We start from the raw sequence: 14,240 nt of genomic DNA, 5'->3' as shown, positions 1-14,240 counted from the left end.
GTCCGGGATCTAACTCTCCAAAAGGAGGACCCATCCCCACAACCCCCACAAAGGTGGACTGTGCAACTTCCTTTGCAGATAAAAGAACTCAAAATCAATGTTGGTAAGAAATGCCAGGTCCTAAGGACCCTCGGGGGGAGGTGCTGTAAGGGATGACCCAAAGCAACAAACCCAGGGAATCATCCTTACTTATGTGAAGGCAGGAAATGCCCTCTTCCTGAAGAAGTTTCTCCTTAGCCCCCACTTAAGGGGGAACATTTACTTACTTTGAAAAGCAAAGAAAAGGAAAGAAATAGCCAACGGAGAAAGGCAAAGAGAGAAGGGAAGAAAGCATCTTGGCTGTGAGTCTCAGAGAGCATTTGTTGAAAACAAGATATTGTCCCTTTAAGCATATAAAAACAAGGCCCTTGAGCATGCAGTTCTCACTCTGGTACACAATTATGGGTGCTTTCAGCTGTCTAGCACTACTTCAAGTGCGCTCTTAAACCAGACTGTCAATGGCATGTTGAAAGCTATTTTGCTGGCTGCTATCATTAATAGCAAAGTGGAGAGCTGGGCTGATGAGAATTAAATGTGGGGGAGGGGGCGGGTCACAACCAGTCATTACAGAATTACCCATATGAGAAAGGAGACAATGCCACATTAGGAAATAAAGTTCAACCCAGAGTATTCCGATGGGGACAGACAGGGGAGGCCGCAGACACAGAGCATTCCCCACCCCCACCGCAGGCAGATGGACTCAGGCCAGCCCAGAGCCATATGGGGACGCAGGAGCCACAGAGTCGGGAGTGTGAGAGCAGGAGTCCTTGGAGATCACTCCTGCAAAATGTCACCACCTTGCCTCACTCCCCAAGAGGAACCCCCCTCCACACTACTCTGAAGACTTGTGGACTTGTGGCTTCCAGAACACACTCACTGCCTCTCTACGCACTGTTGCCACTTCTGGAGGAGTCTCCAACAACTTCTGCCTAATAAACCCTTGCCCTCCCTCTTAAGATGCGGCTCAAGTAACAGCCCTCAGTGCAGTCCTCGACCGGACTCCCCCTTCCCAGGAGGAATAAGCTATTCAGCTCCTGTGTCACTCGGCTATATTAGCACTTACCTCACTGCATCGCAATGACTTATTTAGATGCCCGACTCCCTAGTGGAAGGAAGAGTGTCTCATTCACCAGCCCAGCCCACACTCAGCACATCCCAGGTCCCTAATCACCGTTTTGGGAATGAAGCCAACCCCCTCATTTGACTGATGAAGAAACTGGATGCTGAGCTGTGGGAGGAAGCCTGCAGAGTCAGAGGCCAGCCCACAAGTAAAACCTCCACTTCCTACTCACAGGGATCAGGGAATCAGAATTCTACCCTTTCAGTAAAGAAAAAAACAGTGTGTTTACTGAGCACCTACCATGTGCTAAGTGCACATAAGAGACCCCAACAGAGGACCTTAGTCCATTATTACAAAAATGAGATAATAGAGTGTGAGAAAGGGCATCACCGATGCTATATTGCTGAGGAAACCCCACTGAGATTGGCCTTGATGACCTTTTTGTTCTGGTGTCCCAGAATTTTGTACAGCAAATGGGACAGGAAAACATTTTCTTATGCAGGAAGAAAAAGGGAATTCATTCCTTGATGGACTCCCTCCTACAACAAAATGGAAATGAAAGGCCTCTGACAAAGACTAGACCCTTCCTACATGAGGTAAGGAGAAAGGAATCCAGAGAAAGAGCTCTGTGCAATCTGGAGCCTCCTGGTCCAGAGAACAAGTCTTAAATTAGAAGCCAGGATCCCTCCCAGGCAGTTTCCTTGATCGGTAGACAAGGGAGCATTTGTCCACCTCCCAGGTCATTTAGTGATCGAACATAAGAAAAAGACCCAGAGAAGCACCATGCCATACTCTCTATGTCATCAGCAGCTGATAGGCTGGTGAAGGCTGGCAGTCTGGAAGGTGGGGGGTAGGTCTCCTCCTGGGTGGACAGGGCAGAGTGAAGAGAGCTTTGAGCTTAGTAGAGACCACAGCTGAGTAAGGCAAAGACCTAGGACAGTGAGAGGAGCTGTGTGACTGGAGGAGACTGTTCCAGGGAAAAGTCAGATGGAAACCAGAATGCAGAGGGGTTCTTAGAGGACAGTACTGTAGCCAAATTGATACTGGGATTTCATCTTAGCTCAACACAGATAATACATAAATAGGTATCTGTGTCACCTTCAACTTTGAGAGTGGTGCCACCGTCTCCCTACCAAGACAGACTACTCTGGGGCAATGTCTTTGTAATCTCACCACCTGCTCGCTTCCCCTGGCCACCCACACCCTCACATTGGTCACAGAAAGTCAAGCTGTCATACCCAGAGATTTTCCAGCCCAAGCCCCTACTATTTATGTGAGAGGGCCCAGAGGGGAGATGACAAATCGAGATTTCCCCTCTCTCCCTTAGCCCCGTGTTCATGGCCACCACCATGGCTATCTGTGTTCCTGAGTAAAAAGTTCACAGGTCTTACCGCTTTACCTCACTCATGAACCTTCCCTCTGGGATCTTTACTACTTATACAATCCATGTATCATTTGCACCTCAAATCATTAATTGTTCAAATAACTGGCAATTCAGATGAGGACTGCGGGCAGAGGGTACAGCTGATACGGTTATACAACCCAAAGTGGGGTACTTTGGACTTTGGTATAACCGGGCTTATAGCCTTAGTTAGCCTCTTGAGATAGCAGCACAGAAGAAAACAATAGTAATTAAAGACACAGAGTGCTGTTAGGACCAGAGCACTCTTCATTTCTTGAGTCTTGCTGAAGAGACCTGGGGTTGGGAGGAAAGACTTCAATAGCAGCTCTACTGCTAACAAGGGGCTGGATGAGTCAGGATGCATCAGCTGCCCTGCTGGGCCTCAGTTTCCTAATCTGTAACTTGAGAGGTTTGCATGAGAAACCACAGGGTTCCCCCAGTTCCAGCATGGCAAAAGGAAACTTAAAGACAGAGTTGCTCAGTTTCCAGAAAAAGCTGACCACACAGAGTTGGCATGAGGCTGCCCCCAAATAAAACACCTCAAGTCCTCTTTCAAACCCTCAGTGCTCCCTAGTGGAGGCGGCCTGACCCAGTGTCTCACAGAGTCAGGGCCTCAAACCCAAGGCACAACAGTTGCTCTGAGGTGCTTGTTTCTAAGTGTTATTATGATTTGTGGCTGACGCTGCAAAGCCTGCATAAGAGTAGGATGGAAACTGATGAGCTGGTCAGCCATCCTCTCCTCCCTGGCCTTGCTGAATCACCCTTGACATTATGTCTGGAAGCAAGGGCTTGGAGGGGTGAGTGACCTCTTCAAGTCTCAGGCCAGGCCCGTGATTCTGTAATCTTTGCTTTACCATAATTAGGGACGGAGGCAGAAGAGTGGGAGGAGAAACCACTTATTACTTCTCTGGGGTTTGACAGCTTGGAAAAAGAATGAGAGAGAAACAGTGAAATGGCCAGGAAAGAAACCAGTCACAGTGAGTTTAACCTCTCAGTAAAATGAAAATGTGCTGGACACACCTCATCAGCTGCCCTCTGTCAATACAGGACCCATTTGGCAGAAGCTGTGGTTCCAATGGTGGTGCTGGTGTGAGAATGTCTATGAGAACAGGTTGAGGACCGCCGCTCTTCCCAAGGTGCTAGCTCAGGAGATCATCTATTATATAAAAAAGTACAGACAGTCCCCACACCCAGCCCTGAGCTTAAAGATGAAGAATCCAGCCTGTTTGTTCCAGGCAGATGCAATCACACAAGTCTAGAGGGCAGGACACTGCATGAATAATTCAAGCACTCCAGTCACTTGATTGTGTGTGCTGATAAAACACCAGTCAACCGCTAAACAGGTCAGCTGATAAACTTGTTTGCTCAGGCCTAACCACCATCCGCCAAATGCACCCAAGACCCACACTACAATTAGTGGCTGGATTTTCTTCTGCAGAAAGCTCACAAGCCAGGGAGTGGCCAATCCCTTTAGGTCAGGGTTGCACTTCTCCGAAGAGGTTTCTTCGCCTCTTTGTCTCTTTGTTCCTACACAGCCATTGGGTGATTCCACCCAACTCAGAGATTGCCATAAACCCTGCAAAGGCACAGCCTTCAAGAGCACACATAATCATGCTGGAAAGCCGATGGGAACTGAGGCTGGCAGGCGGAGGTGGCTGGGATTTGAGTACCAGGTCTACCTTCTTGGCACCACTGTAGCTTTCATTTCACCTACAAAAAGGGGACAGAGAATCTATCTGCCTCTGGCAACTGACAGGATTAAATGAGACAATGTAGCCAAACCTCAGGCATTCTCCCACAAGAACCTTGTTTGGAGAATGGTCAGAAGCCCCAGATGCATACAGCTGCTCTTTATACAAATCCCACCACCAAATGTGTTAAGGTGGTTAAATCTTCCCGAGTTCAGTGTCCTAAGGACTCTGGGAACAGCTTTGCTCTGCCAACCAAAGTAGATTTTCTGTGCCAAAGAACCATCCACTCACACACACGGGAGGAACACCACCCATTCAGACCTCAACATGCAACAACATATTACACCTTAATTATGAAGCTCTTAGAATAACTACTGCTATAAATTTTAAACCTGAATGCAATTACCCTCTTCAAACACACCCAAGATACTAAGCACTGAGGGAAAAAGAAGAGGAGGTATGGAAAGGGAGGAGGTGGCACCTTGCATAAGACCCCAAGGTCCATGAACACCTGGGATCCCAGTTCCACTTCATCCAATCTTATCACACAAATCAGAACCAGTCAGTTCCATCTCAAGTTGGGCAGAACCAATCTCCTGAGAAGAAACATTTTTACATACAAAGCGGTATCTGTTTATGATTTCTGTGGATCAAGAAGTAAAAACCTGGTAGGCTTCATGTGCCTTCCTAAAGCTCTAATCCCTCAGGAAGCCACAAGCTGAGTGCCCACATTGCTCAGTACACTCAGGCCCTTTCTGGCTGCCTTTCACCCTACTCTGGGGCTCCCTCCAGGAAGGAAAAGGAAAGTAAGATTCACAAGGCTCTATGCAAGCCACTGGAGCAGACAGGAATCTCGGAGCATTCCAGAGGTCACCTGCCCTGGGTCCTGCCTCCTGAAAGAGCAAAACGTTGTAAAGGGCTGTTAATTTACAGCAGAAAATCCATTCAAGTCACAGTCACCAAAAGCTAGTATGAGTCAAGAGCCTTCTGAAATTTCAAGAACACCAATTGTTAAAAAGAACAACAGGCCTGTGCCATTTATACATGCCAAGCCAAATTATAGGCAGCCTCTCCTTGGAACACAAATACACAAACAGTCCTCTCCCACAGCCCAGCCTCTCACCAGGGACTACTTACTGATATGCACTGAGATAAAGGGTGTTTGTATTTGCTCAGTCTGAGGTATACTGTTATTAGAAGAGTGACAATATGAGTAGTTTACATATCCATCAAGCAGCACCATACTAGCTAAACTGGTTTGACTTCAGGATTTCAAAGGTGAGCTCAACTCCCAGTCATCTCAAAAGTCCTTGCCAGGCTATCCTGGGCAAGTTACTTCACCTCTCCAGTTTACCTTCCTTCTCTGTAAAATGGGAAGGAGACTGCTTTCAAATTAAGAAAGAGCTGAGAAAGTTCTTAAATACAGACAGAGCATTAGGGTTTTATTTCATTCCGGTTATATTTTTAAGCAGTTAGTAACTTGTTCCTTTTCAGTTTTGACAGCTCAGCTTGGCTTTTAAAACTCTTTAAGTTAAATCTTATCAAGGTAGAATGTCACACGCGCACGCGCGCACACACACACACACACACACACACCCCTCCTGTATTTCCTCTTGAGAATTTTACATTAAAACAGATAGATGCAGCCAGCCACCTCTAGATTCAGGAGTTCTAAAGCAGATCCTGAAGATACAACTTTCCCTTTACTCCTTTATCCTCCAAGACCAGAACAAATATTGCAAGCCTGAACGCTCAATGTTTAAGAAATTAGCAAAGCCTGCATTTCAAGGACTAGATCCATTTTTTCTTCCAGGAGAAGTAGGAGAAAAAGAAGAACAAGGTCTCATTTTCAAACAGAGAGGCCATAAGAAACCATGTATTATATGTTTTTAAATTTTTTTTTTTTAAAACACTTACCTGCTTGTGCATTTCAATGTTCAAGCCATAGGACATCTCATAGTACTAAAAGTGAGAAGAACTACCATTAACAGACAACTCAGAAATCTCTCTGTTTTCCTAAATCAGCTTTTGGGAACGTTTTGGTCAAATTGTTCTTTCATGATACATTTGCTAAAGAAGTGTAAATCAAACCCCAGCCAATAATAGAGTAGTTTAAGGGTTGAACACCAGCAAGTGCTGTTCTCAAGAACATTATACATACAGTAGTCAGAGAAGCTGGGCCCTCCCTTTCACAAGCACATGTGCCATATATCCTGTTTATACAAGGTTCAGGTTCAACAGGGAATCGTGTGTACACTGGGACCCTCTTGTCCTCTGAGAGTTATTTAGCAATGTGTCGAAGGCCTCTTATGTGGAAAGCAGTTCAGGGAGGCGTTTAAGTGCTTTCCATGCCCTCTCACAGACGGATGATGTAAACTCGCTGGAACAGTCACTGGGAAAAGGGGAGAATGGCCATCTACTGCCCCAGGGCTGATAAGATACTTAGTTGGGAAATCCCTGAGAGGGCAGTGGAGGCTCTTCCTCCACTCAGAAATGTCTGGGGAAGGAAATGGATAGGAGGGAGGGCTAAATCCCTGAGTTGCAAAGTTTCCAAACACTCCCAAGAGGGCTCTATGGGAAATTTTTATCCAACCCTGACGTGGGGCCCTGTCCTACTCACCACGACAGGGCAACCAGCCCTCTGGGAAACCTTCAACACATGAATTAAAGGGGCACAAAGGTAGGGCAGAAATGCCGGGACTGGGGTTTGGGTTTCTCTTTCTGCTTCTTCTCTCGTTCACTCTCCTCCAAGTAGCCGGATGAAGGAGAGTGGGAAGGCTCAGAAGGCACACTAAGATTGCACCCGCCCCCAGGGCTCCAGTCGGCCTGCTAGGCCGCCCTCACCACCTCTCACCATCACATAATGGCGTTGCATCTCCGTCTTCTCGTTCGCCAGCTTGTCGTATTCCACTTTGAGGCTGCAAGGACAGGAGCAGCGGCTCAGGCCTGTGGCCTGCACAGCCTCCCTGAGGCCCCAACCGAGGGCCTCTGATAGCCACTTTTCCACTTCCCTAATGCCCCCTGGGTACTCTATTACCCCAAAGCCTCTGGATGAAGGGAGAGTGAAAAAACTAAAACTTCCAGCAGCCAAGTGAGGAGAGTGATAGGGCCACAGACAGGCAAGTCCCTGAAGCTGGCTCTCTACCCCCAGAACCCAGAGCGAGCCTGCCCAAGACTCTGGCCCTCATCCTGGGGACCCTGAATCCTGGGGACCCGGAGGGGTTGTGCGGGGAGCTAGGCGACTGCAGGCGGAGATGGGTTAAGGCAATGCACGTAGAAAGGGGAAACAAAAGGCAAAGGCCCGGCTACCCTGAAGCCCGAGGTCTGGAGATCCCACCGTCCCTCGGAGGAGCCACAGCAGGGACTCCCCCTTCCCACCACCCGGGGACGGTCCCCCAGGCCTTACCTGTGATATTGAGCTTGCAGAAACTGGAATTCGTCTTTGATCCTGTCACAAGACTCAGCCACTGTGAATTTAAATCCCGGCTGACCGGGTTGATGGGGAGCCTGAAGACCGCAAGGACAAGACAGGAAGGGAGGAATGGGGCAGGGGGAGGGGGAGATCAGCTGGGGCTCCAAGCGGCCTGGGCCCCTCAGTGGCCACCCTTGGCTTCCCCCCCATCCCATCCTCACCACACCAGAGAGCCACTCTCACAGACCCCCACCTTCCCAGCAAGTTTCTCAGCTCCCAGATGGGGCAGGAGGGGTGACACCCCAATATCTTCCAATTGGCTGCAAAGCTCCCATCTCTGTAATGGAGGGGTCCCCCATTCCAAGTAAGATCGGGACAGGGGAAACAGGAGGCTGAATTGGGAGACTTAGTTGAGGGAGCAGGGAACAGCATGAAAACAAACAGGTCTCTGGAAACTGGCAGCGCCCCTCCCACGGGTAGAATGCGCTCCTCTCTCAGAGGCACCCCCATCCCCTTTGTATGAGCGCGTGTGCCTGTGGACGCGGGGCGCGCGCGCGCGCGCGCACACACACACACACACACACACACACTCACACTCACATCAGATAGGTAGCAACAAGCAAAATGGAGGTGCCAGATAAACTGCCTCGTTTACCCTGCCATGATAGATGCTTAAATAAACCGAGTTGCAATTACTCACCGGATGTCTGCCTTGCGGATACATGGCAGGGAGGGGTCGTGATTCGCAGAGAGTGGAAGCGCCGAGAGTCCGGGCCAGCGAGACGCGGGGGAGGAGGGAGCCAAGCCCGAGCGGGGGGCGGCCGGCAAACCGAGAGCTCGCCCCCGGCCCCCCCAGCCCGCTCTCACAGCGAAATCCCAGAGTCGGGCGCCCACCCAAGCGGAGACAAAGAGCCGGGAAGCTGGCGGCAAAGTCGTCGGCGGGCACCGCGGTCGGGCTGCGGGCGCAGGCTTTGTGAGCCTAGGACTAGGCGGGCTGTGGCCGGCTGCCTTCGCCCTTCTGCGAGGAGCGCGTCAGAACCGGGGGCTGCGTGGACATGGTCTCCTCCCCGGCGGGTCCAGCACGGCTCCCGAGGCCAGGGCCCCTCCAGGGGCAAGCGTGGGTCCCTCCAATCACTGAGATGGGATGGGAGCGCCCCGGGGCAGACCCAGCATTGGTGGCGCTGGGGTCCAAACCAGAGGCCGGCGAGAAGAGGAAGAAGGCCAGCTCCGAGGCGGCGGGTAGGGGCCTCAGGAACGCTGGAGGCTGAGGGCGGGAGCCCGGAGCGGGCGCTCCGCCGCCCCCCCCTGGGAGAGGAGAGCCTGCTGCTCGGTCTGCTACTGCTGCTGCCGCCGCCGCCGCCGCCGCCGCAGCCAGCCCTTCCCAGGGCCGCGAAGAAAACTCCGGCTCAGTGGGTGCAAATCAGCGGACCTGGCATCTTAATTCCAGCGGCACCGAAAGCCTCCGCAAAAGGGTCCTCGCGGCTCCCCGCTCCGACGCCGTGTCCCCAGCGAGGAGCGCTCAGCGCCGCCACAGTGGCCTCGGAGCGCGCAGGCAGAACGCAGGAGGGAGACGCGGCCGGAGACCAGGAGCTGTGGCTTCCTTCCTTCCCCCGGCGCGGCCCTCCGCTCTGCGCCACGACAAACCCCCTAAACACCACACACACACACACACACACACACACACACACACACACGCCAAAAAGTGCCCCGGACCTGCGGATACCACACACAGACAGGCGAGGGGGTACAAGCACGAGGTCTGAACTGCCGCGAGAGCAGTTCCAAATAGGGACTGAAAAGTAACAAAATAATGTGGCAGCTTCTCCCCGCGCCGGCCAATGGGAGCGCAGGCCCCCACGTGGGGCCGCCGGACTCGGCCTGCTACTGGGCGCCGCTGGGCTCCACGTCACAATGCCCTCTTGTGTCTAAAACTATGCATGAAAAGTAGCAATCAGGCCCTACCCGCCGGTGGCTTTAGCTGGGGAGTGAAAAACAGCGCTCCTCAGATCAGGAATTAACCGAAAGACACATAATAAATAGATATATATGATAGCCTTGAACTGCTAGAGTTTTTCCCCCCACATTTTCCCCCTCAATCTACTAACAATTATTTGGCGAGAGGAAAGAGAGAGCAGGAATAACAACAAAAGGAAAAAAGACGAGCTGTACAGTCCTCAAAACCTGTGGCTGGTGTAATGTATCAGTATATTCTGCAGTGGCGGCAAACGATTCCTCCCTTTTAATCTCATTAGGTCTGCAGAGCAGCCCAATTAGATACTATAAAACAAACAAAATCACTTTGTCACTTTAATGTTTTCACTTCACAAGACGGAGAAAATGGTGGCTCCCAAAGTTGCCTCCCAACTTTGCTCGGAACTGAGGGTGTCCCTTTCTTTACTCCTCCTGCTTCCCCACCCCCCATGGCCCCCAGCTATTCTTTGTTCTTTCGTCCTTTTCGGAAAGCCAAATAACGACTTCTTTGATGTGCAACGGCTGCCTGCAAAGAGAAATCTGGGGGACTCTTGCTAGGCCGGCAGCTCCGAAGGAAGGGCCAGTTGCCCTGGGGCAAACAGCTCAATTCGCGCTGCCCCTACCGGGGTTCTCTCCCGCCGGGAACAGCGAGGCCTGGGCAGTAGGTAGGGAATGAGGTGGTGACCATGGCCCGGCCCGGGAGCTCGGAGTTCCGAGCGGGTGTCCTCTGCCTGTCCCACCAGTGTCACAGCGCCGCGGAGGGCCTGAGGAGGGGCGCGTGCAACCACGCGGGTTGCGGCCGCCAGCCTCCACGTCCCGGGAGACGCAGACGCTTACCCGCCCCCGCGCGACTCCGGGACTCCCCGCGCGGTCGCACACATCACTCACAGCCCTGCCAAGTGGCCCACACACCGCCGCCTAGCTCTCCCGCGCTCAGGGTTGCTTCGGGATGGACAGGTCACGGGGAAGCGACTCCAAGGCCGGGGCTGCCGCACCCCCTTCCGCGGGCGACTCCGCGTGGGCGACCCAGGTGGCCCGTGGCCCCGGCCCCTCTCCAGCAGCTCCAACCCGCGCGGGCACGCACGAGCCCGACGCGCGCCCCCCGACCTATATTTTCCCCTCATTAGGAGCCGAGTTCGCCCGCGATCTTAATGAGGAGCTGCTGGCGAGCGGGCGCTGGGAGGCCCGCGGAGTTACACGTGAGCGCCCGCCCGGAGCTCAACGTCCCCGCGCCCAGGCGCCGGCCGGCCGCCCTAGCCGCGGCTCCTCCCTTCATTTATTTATTTTCTTAAATAAAAACATGAATCATGTGCGGCGCGCAACGAACGGAGGATGGGGGAAAGCCTGGCTCGACAGATGCGAGAGCATCTCTCCGCAGTAGTCATTAGACACAAAATGGCTCCTCTTTGGAGCTTTCTTTCCCCTCCCCTTCTCTGCCCTCCCCCTTACGTCACGGGTGGGCGCACCCGCTTCCTACCCGCCCCGCCTCTTTCTGGCTCCTGCACCCACGTGGGGTCCGCCAGTCCCGCCCCTGAGCAAGGTCAGAATGACCAATAAGAGACCGCTAGGTCGACTCTCGGTTAATGATTGGTGAAGCTTCCTGGAGCTGTCAGTCCGAGCCAGAACTGTCAGTCAAAACCACGCGGGGTTGGGGAGCGCTGACAAATGCGGAGGCTTCTGAGCCTCCCGCTTGCAAATAGTGCTTGGAATGGCTGCTTAATTAGCTTTGAATGGCTTTTCCTTCCAGCTCAAACAATCTGTCACTACCATGTGGTATAAAGGAGCCATGCATAAAAAAGTAAGCAGAGGCTAAATATCAATTTGATTTTGTGTATCAAAGGAATATTTTATTTTTCTCCCTAGTAATGAAACGTATCAATTTAAATAATAAAAGGTAAAACACACACACACACACACACACACACAACCCCCCCCCCCAAAAAAAAAGAAAAAATAATAAGAAAGAAAGGAAGAGCAAAAGGAAAAGCATTCAAACTCCATGGTTCCCGACTTCTACACACGCCTAAAACAGGTAATTTCTACGCCCCTGTGCAAGATTGCTCTCTCCCTCACCCCCATCCCCACCTCTTAAACTTGTGTTAATTGTTTTGTTGTTGTCCTGAAGTCTAGAAGGAGTGATGGGGGAAGGGTGGCCAGTAAAGGGATGGGGCGAGGAAGGGGGCGAACTTTAAAGCGATCTCTTTGAAGCTGCTAATCAAAGTAGAGGGGAGTTTTAAGACCCCATAAACTGGGATCCCACAGCAGGTCACGATTTGGGAGACTAGAGGAGAAGGGGGAGAGTGGGTGCATCTAGCCCGGATTTATTAAGCACAATGCCTTCAAAATGCCAGGACTCGGTGCCTCTTCGCGCCTTCCTCTTTGGGCCTCAATCTGGACTGGCTCTGAGGGCGCCCGCCCCTAGTGGGCCCACGAGCTCAGGTCCCAGTCCCTGTCTTCGTGGACTGTGGAGCACAGCAGCTCCGTTTCGGGTTCGTGCGTCGCTCCTATCCCGACATCCATACTCCTGGGGACCCCAGGACCCAAGTGTCCTGCAGGGTAGACTCCCATCATGTTCATCTGTGAGCCTCAGAGTCAGCTCCTGGACTGGCACTTCAGTAGAGCCTGTAGCAGCATGTGATGGATGTGGCCTGGAGATTAGGAATTAGAACTGGGCCGGAGTGCTTATTATGTACAAGGCAGGGCACTGCTATCCAGGCTAGAACTCTCTCCTAGCCTCTCTCTTGAGGGAAGTGGCCTGGCCGGTAGCCCCATTTCATAGAGTAAAAAAAGGCTGAGAAACATCAATAATTTGCCCTATGTGGGACAGAAGTGTCAGTATTCTAGTCTAGGACAGCCTAGGACAGCCAACCTCAGTTTCCCATTTGCTTGCTCTAGCTGGATCTGAGGGACCATTTGCTGGGGGGGGGGGGGGGGGATGGCACTTATTCATGCATTCATATGCATTCATCCATCCATCCATCCATCCATCCATCCATCCATCCACTACCAGACTTGGCTTCCAGTCATTTCACACCCACCATCAAGTCCAGCTCTCCAGAGCGGTCTGAGCCCCTAACCTTAGGAGGAGGAGGAGCTGGGAGGTAACTAGGCCAGCACAACTTAAGTTCTCCACTGCTCTACCCCTACTTCCACACCACACTACAAATCAGGAAAAACAAAGAGAAAAATAATTTTTTTTTATGCTTGAGAAAGACAAAATGAAATAACAATAAATAAAAAAACACCATGTATATAACACCCTGTCTAAAGCTTTTGACAATTATTTTTAAAGAAGGAGGGAAGTGGGGAGAAAAAGTTCAAACATCTCTGTCTCCAATTCTAATTGGAAAGGTTTCAACTGTTTATGTTACAAAAAAGTGCCAGGGTCATTTGCTACCAGAGAGCAGACTTTTCATTGGTTGCTTAATTGAGTACCTGGGAGTCCACCCCACGTGGGAGAGGAATTCCTGGTGAGCCAGGCACACACACACACACACACACACACACACACACACACACACTCACACAGTCACACGGGTGAGTCAGAAAGTCCGGCCTGGATTTTCTGAACAAAAGCTTCCAGCCTCTCTTGGGGATGCAGGGTGAGTGGTGGGCAGCTGTTTGGCAGCTCCAAGAACTGCTGCTCTGGTTCTCTAAAAATCATTGTCAAACACTTTAGATAAATGTTAATAAATGTTTTCCTCCTTTCTCAGGAATTAAAGGGTTGGCTCAGGTCAGTCACCAGACTTATTGGAGGAAGGAATCCCAGTGCTTTGGGTGGGGATTGTATCTCTTCCCTTACAGCCTTTCTGGCTTTGGTTTTATTGTAGGTCTCTGGGAGGGACTGCCCAAAGAGAGGGGAAATCTCCCTTGCCCACCTCCTTTGGTTGACTGTAAGACTCCTGTGATTGTTGGCCTTTGACTCCATTGCTAGGGCAGTTCTGTCTCCCCACCTTCACCCTTACCACCCACCACTCACCCCAGGCCTTCCTTCACAAGCAAGCAACTCACCAGAGAGGAAAGGGAATTTTTATTTATATAATCAACTCTTACATAGTGCTTACTCTGTGCCAGACACTGTTCTAAACACTCAACAGACTTTAAAGCACTTAAGACTCTCACAGTGAATGAAGTGGGTACTATCAGTATCATTCGGATTTTATAGAGGAGCAATTGACATGCAGTGCTACAATGACTTGCCTAAGGTCACTTCAATGACTGATGGAATTGAACTCAAGCAATATGGCTCCAGAGTCTTCACTACCACACCCTAAAATCCACAAGCTTGACTTTTCCTGGAAATGCAGATCAGAGTTTTAGGACAGACTATAAGACACTGGAGGGCCCCAGAAAATCCCAAAGGGAACCCCTATAGAGCTCCATCTGGAACCACCTCATTTCAGGGAAGGCTCTGAAAGCTCACAGGACCTCTCACAGGGTCTCCCAACTTCTCTTCCAATTCTCTGGCTGGAAGCTGTATGACTTATTTAATCTTGCTAAACCTTTATTTCCTTATCTGTAAAGTGGTGATAACATTCCAGTCCACCTCATAGGATTGTTCTGAAGAACCATGAAGAGAACTTTTATGGTGTATTTAGTACAGAACCTGGTACATTAAGTGATCAATAACCATTAGCTTTGGTGGCTACGATGACGATGATGATG

General features: G+C 51.0%; 1 protein-coding gene across 28 annotated transcripts in view; it reads right to left on the bottom strand.

Annotated features, from left to right (window-relative positions):
* Positions 1 to 9,413, bottom strand: part of TLE3 (TLE family member 3, transcriptional corepressor) — a 44,678-nt gene extending 35,265 nt beyond the window's left edge. For 20 of the 28 annotated variants that reach the window (XM_036457250.2, XM_036457294.2, XM_036457285.2 and 17 more), the window contains exons 1-4: positions 8,305 to 9,412; positions 7,599 to 7,699; positions 7,047 to 7,110; positions 6,110 to 6,154 (exon numbers count right to left, since the gene is read on the bottom strand). In XM_036457250.2, the coding sequence (XP_036313143.1) occupies positions 6,110 to 6,154; positions 7,047 to 7,110; positions 7,599 to 7,699; positions 8,305 to 8,328 (234 nt within the window). In that variant the 5' untranslated portion in view covers positions 8,329 to 9,412. Of the gene's footprint in view, positions 1 to 6,109; positions 6,155 to 7,046; positions 7,111 to 7,598; positions 7,700 to 8,304 lie in introns of those variants that run through there. The other 8 variants (XR_004991292.2, XM_036457338.2, XM_045587429.1 and 5 more) reach the window with 4 other exon arrangements.
* Between the last annotated feature and the right edge of the window lie 4,827 nt (positions 9,414 to 14,240).

This window comes from Pipistrellus kuhlii, unplaced genomic scaffold (assembly GCF_014108245.1).
Source record: "Pipistrellus kuhlii isolate mPipKuh1 unplaced genomic scaffold, mPipKuh1.p scaffold_m20_p_1, whole genome shotgun sequence".
NCBI lineage: Eukaryota > Metazoa > Chordata > Mammalia > Chiroptera > Vespertilionidae > Pipistrellus > Pipistrellus kuhlii.
The sequence above is the reverse complement of the archived record's forward strand: the minus strand, read 5'-3'. Positions and strand labels throughout refer to the sequence as shown.